This window comes from Haemaphysalis longicornis, unplaced genomic scaffold, assembly GCF_048455015.1.
Source record: "Haemaphysalis longicornis isolate Haplotype H1 unplaced genomic scaffold, Haemaphysalis longicornis Haplotype H1 scaffold_5, whole genome shotgun sequence".
Taxonomy (NCBI): Eukaryota; Metazoa; Arthropoda; class Arachnida; order Ixodida; family Ixodidae; genus Haemaphysalis; species Haemaphysalis longicornis.
Window position 1 is genome coordinate 144,637,363 of NW_027526385.1, and position 5,561 is coordinate 144,642,923.

The following is a 5,561-nucleotide window of genomic DNA, read 5'->3' on the forward strand; positions in this document are numbered from 1 at the left end:
GCATTCCTGAGAGAATAATTAGGGGAGAGTCGGGAGGTTTGGGACGGTTGGAGGAATGGGACAGCTCGTTTATCTATCCAGGAGTTAGTTCAAACACGTTCATCGGCTGCTCACGAGATAGCGCTAGCATACCGATAGCCTGGCTGTAATGGTGGCCGTCTTCAGCGGATGGAGCTTTCTCTGACTACAACTCTCGTTTTTCACGTGTCAAAAGTAAGTATCCGCTTACTCAATTACACCTCTCTCAATTTTAAACCGCCCTGCCTATGCTGATACCAATTTTTCTTCGAAAACAGGCGTTAGGGTCGTACATCGTGCAATAACAAGTTTAGCCCTAACAAGAGAATTTTCGCCATTGAATGTATTTTTCGTTGGGCACACCACCTCGGGAGGAATGGGACATTTGAGTCGCGGGTGGAATGGGACAGTGTCCCATTCCTCCCCACCATACGGCTGGTGCTGTGTCTAGCGAATAAGCTCCAATGCTGTGCCGCTTTAGTTCCGAAAGCAGTTATTTGTTTATTTGTTATTTAAAGTGTACAAATGCTTCGTGCCGTGATGTTAACAGACAGGCTGTTTCTGCGACAGTTGACGTTAAGACGCGCTAAACCAAAGGGGCATCATAAAATGCAATGTTTCTCCACTAAAAAGGTGTGATTACTGAACACATTTGCGAGAAGCCCGGAATACGCACGTGAATAGTAGGAAGCAATAGGAGTGCTGTTACGTGCATGCAAGGAAGTTAAGCGTGCTTGGTGTGCGTGAATATTTACATTTGCAAATTTTTGATTCATTTTCATTTTCAGGAAGATGCCGCGGGTTTACAAGAGGAAGCATCCCGACAGAGCTCAAACATTGAACAATTTGATCCTAGATGCTGTGAGATTGGTGTGCGATGAAAAGAAAAGTATAAGAGACGTGGCAGAATCTTTTGAAATATCAAAATCATCGCTTGGCCGAGCAGTGAAGAAGTACAGAGAATGCGGTGACACAGGTGGCATCATGTTCAAGTCCAATTTGGTCTGCGGAATGGTCTTCACAACAGAAGATGAAGTACTCTTGAAAGAATATTTGCTGAAAGCAAGCAAAATGCACTATGGGCTTACGAGAATGCAAGTTCGTTCACTGGCGTACGAGTTTGCAACAGCCTTAAACCGGAAGTGCCCGGCGTCATGGGAACAGAACAAGGTAGCTGGAAGAGACTGGTTTATGGGCTTTATGGACCGCCATCCCGAGCTATCGCTTCGATCGCCAGAAGCGACCAGTCTGGGTCGGGCAACAAGCTTCAATAAGAACAACGTCGATGCTTTCCTTTCAAACCTGAAAAGTGTCTACGACCGATACAAGCTAACTCCGGACCGCATCTACAATTGTGATGAAACGGGCTTCACAACTGCACACAACCCACCAAAGGTAGTAGCAGCACGTGGAGAAAAGCAAATCGGTCAGGTCACATCCGCAGAACGCGGCGAACTGGTGACTGTTTTGTGCACTGTTAATGCCATCGGAAACGCCCTGCCACCAGTGTTCATTTTTCCACGCGTGAGGTTTAAAGATTTTTTTCTGAAAGGCGCCCCGGCAGGAAGCCTCGGTTTGGCAAGCAAGTCGGGATGGATGTCCAGCGAACTGTTTTTGTTGGCATTAGAGCACACTGTGAGACATACGAAGTGCTCGAAGGAGGAACCAATTCTCTTAATTCTCGACAATCACGAAAGCCATGTGAGCATCAACACCATCAACAAGGCCAAAGAGAGCGGAGTCATCCTGCTGACCTTTCCCCCACACTGTAGCCACCGCCTGCAGCCACTTGATGTGTCCGTGTACGGACCATTTAAATCTCGGTACAACGCTGCTTGCAATGATTGGCTCATAAATAACCCCGGGAAGACCATCTCCATCCACAATGTTGCACAACTAGTTGGATCCGCCTACGTATTAACGGTGACACAAAAGAACATAATCTCGGGCTTTCAGAAAACTGGAATTTGGCCTTTCAATAGCGAGCCCTTCACTTCGGATGACTACATGATGTCATCAGTCACTGACAGACCCGAAATGTCCGTAAGCGGAGAGGTGTCACGACAGACGGCCACCATCACCGAGAAAACGGACAGCGCAAGCCGACTGGAAAGTGATTTGAACTTTGAGACAAACGGCGATGGAGCTCGCAACGTCTCTACAGATGTCTTCCCACCTACTGTCGGCACCGCAGCCTCGACGTCAACTGCATCTCCCAGCCGGATTGTTCCAAGTGACCTAAGGCCCTACCCTAAGGCTGCACCGCGTAAGACAGGGCAAAAAGGAAGGAAGAAAGGTAGGACAAAAGTCCTTACGGATACACCCGAGAAGCATGCGATTGAACAAGAAGCTGCAGAGAGGCTGGCACGACAGAGTCTGAAAAAAAGAGCGCTTATCACAGCTAAGACTGTCGCCACTACCCGCCCAAAAAAGAAACGGCGACTTCAGAAGGAGTTCAGTTCCTCAAGTGAAGACGACACTGTTGCCATTGCATTTGATGATTCAGACAGTGACATGTCGGGTTCCGATAATGAGAGGCGGGACATTTCTGAGGCCGATTGCCCAAACGAAACTTTTCAAGTGAAAAAAGGCGATTTTGTCCTCGTCAGATTTGGTAAGAAAAAATCTGACGTTTATTACACGGGTAGAGTCGAAAGTAGTGACAATATTGACGTCAGTGTCCAGTTCCTCCGAAAGAAAGAAGAGAGCTCAAAGTTTTACTTTCCTCCGCAGAAAGATATAGGGACTGTGCCAATGACGGATATTGTGATGAAGCTGCCAGGGCCAAAAACTATTGGGGGAACGAAGCGCCTGCAAGCTTGCTTCAAGTTTGATGTGGAACTATCGGCTTTTAATGTCCGCTGAAGACGTTGGGACCGATACTTTACTGGCGTCCCATTCCTCCCAAAGGATGTCCCACTCCACCCGAAGGGACGGGTGGAATGGGACAGATTTTAGCTGTTAGAAATTATTTTTTTTCAGTTGCGCTAGAAGTGGCAGTAGCCCGTGTTTCTCAGAATTTGCGCATCTTGTTTCGACTTGTACTATAATCCATCAACCATCTTTTTGCGTTCAAAATAAACAAAACTAAAAATGCATTTGTGAAAAGTGTCCCATTCCTCCCGACTCTCCCCTAATCATACTCAGCATGTCCTCCGGTGCATGATCGTATAGTAGTTTTAACATTTCAGTAGTAATGTGATCCGGACCAGGGGCCGCTGCTGGCATTTTTGACATAGCATCAAAAAGCTCTGCATGCGTAATTTCTGTGAAGTCCTCTACCACTATAGGTGGAGGAGGCGAGGTAGCTAGAGCAGACGAAAAACGAATTTGCAGACCCCTAGCAATCAACTCTAGAGACTCGGAGATTTCATTGGAAGATAACACTATAGAAGAGTCTAAATTATCAGATTGGGGAACCGCTTTCCTAGACCGAAGAAATCGAAAAAGGGCCCGCTTATTAGTGGGTTCAGAAAGAATTGAGCAGTGGTGACAGTCATGGGCCTGTTTGGCATTAGAAAATGCTCGTTTGAACATCGCGGAATGATACTTATAATTGCTCCAGTTCAGCGGGCAATGGTTATAGCAAAGCTTCTTCCAGGCTGCCTTCCTGCGTCTAAAGTTGCGTGTACATTCTTCATTCCACCAGGGGCTAGGTGACACAGCTCGCTGAGACCGTACTTCAAAGAACGAGGACTGCGCCGAAGTGGTTAGGGCAGCACAAAGACCCGTCGCCCGTTCAGTTGTGTCTTCTGCAGGCAGAGAAGATACGGCCTCCTTCAGAGAGATTTGGAATTTCTTATAATCTACAAAAGTGCAACTTCGCCGGACGAGAGAGCGAACAGGGCACTGAATCTCAAACAATATTGGAATGTGGTCACTGCTAGTCCCGCTGTCAACAGTAGACCATGAAGAAACTTTAACACCCCTAGAACAAATAGTTAAATCTAAAACAGATCGAGTTATTCCCTGTATGTAAGTAGGAGAACCTGAATTTATACATGCCAAATTGTTGTCCGTAATCCAATCTAACAAGCGAAGACCGCAGGAATTCGTTCGGTAGCCCCAAGAAATATGATGGGAATTAAAGTCTCCCGCAACAACGACGGGAGGTACAGCCGCAGCAAGAGCGAGATCTAGGGGTTCCGAATCAATAACCCCAAGTGGAAAGTAAACGTTCGCCAAAGAGAAAGGAAGACAGCCAGGGAGTCTGATCTCCAATACCAAAATTTCACAATCTGATCTTCGAAGCTGGAAGGATACTTTGGCCTTATGAGCGAATTTTGTTGAAACTAGAATCAAAAGGCCTCCCCCTCGTGAAAGTCTGTCTAGTCTGAACGTGTGGTAATTACATAAGCTAAAGCTTTGGTTGCTATTGAGCCAGGTTTCCTGAAGCAAAATTAGATCTGGATTGAACTGGGAGCTCAGACAAAGCAAGTCCGCGAATCCGGCTGTAACAGATCTGCAGTTCCATTGGAGTACTTTAAGGGACCCTATGACTCGGGGAGACCAGCCGCTGCAACTGCAGCGTCTAATATGCTTTCTTTAATCACTGTTCGCGGTTTATTTTTCTTGTTCTTTGGTTTCGGTTGAGTATCTAGGGACCCAGTACCTGGGGAGCCCGATCGTTTACTGGAGTGAGAGATTGAACCCAGAGGCCAACTTTGAAATTCCATGTCCGAATCTGAAGTGGGGGAAGCCGGAGGTAAGCACTCCGAGCCAGTTTTGGGATAAGACGAGGAGCCTGCATCTGAACAAGGAAGCTGCGCGGGTTCATCTCTTGGAGGCGTGACAACCGGTACTTCGTTAGCGGAGCTGGGGGCAGAACACTCTGCTGGCGGAAACGAAATGTCCGCAATAGAGGACACCTGTGGAATGCTATTTGGAGGAGAGTTGTAAGTGGCCGGAGCCAGCGGCAGGAATGGCGCCATCTGAGCCACTACTGAACGGGACACACACTCCGTGACGCTAGCTGTTAACTGAGACACCACTGACGACACCACTTTCTCTACAGCCGCTGCTATAAGCGAAGCAAAAGCTGGATCAGCTAGCGAAGGCTGTTGAACCTTGGACACCGCTTTTTCAACTGCCGCACCGATGGCGTTCAACACAGCGGGCTCGGTCAGCGATGAAGTTTGTTTGGCGGCTATTCCAGCGTAGCCATGCGCCCTTTCTTTAAAAATGCCGAACGCTTCCTTCCGTGAGCAGCGGCGCTTTTCTATGATATCAAGCACTTGGGCTTCTTGAGCCCTCACAGGACAATTGGAGTAATCTGCTGGATGACCAGCGCCGCACAAACAGCATTTGACGTTCTCAGAGGAGCACGAGTCGGCAGAATGGCTGTCACCGCACGAACGACAGCGGGTAGACTATTTGCACGCCTTTGCAGTGTGGCCAAAACGCCAGCAACTGAGACACTGAAGAGGCCGAGGAGAGAGGCGCTCGACTCGGTAAACCAGAGGCCAAGCTTTAATCTCAGTGGGGCATGAGGAGCCCACAAATGTGGCGATCACGGACTCTGTTGGGACCCTGTTGCTCTCCAC

General features: G+C 48.1%; 1 protein-coding gene across 1 annotated transcript; it reads left to right on the top strand.

Annotated features, from left to right (window-relative positions):
• Nucleotides 1–810: 810 nt before the first annotated feature.
• LOC144139429 (uncharacterized) lies at nucleotides 811–3,145 on the top strand. Its single transcript, XM_077671762.1, has one exon. It carries the CDS (start codon nucleotides 811–813, stop codon nucleotides 2,881–2,883), a length of 2,073 nt encoding a protein of 690 aa, XP_077527888.1. The 3' UTR covers nucleotides 2,884–3,145.
• Nucleotides 3,146–5,561: the final 2,416 nt, after the last annotated feature.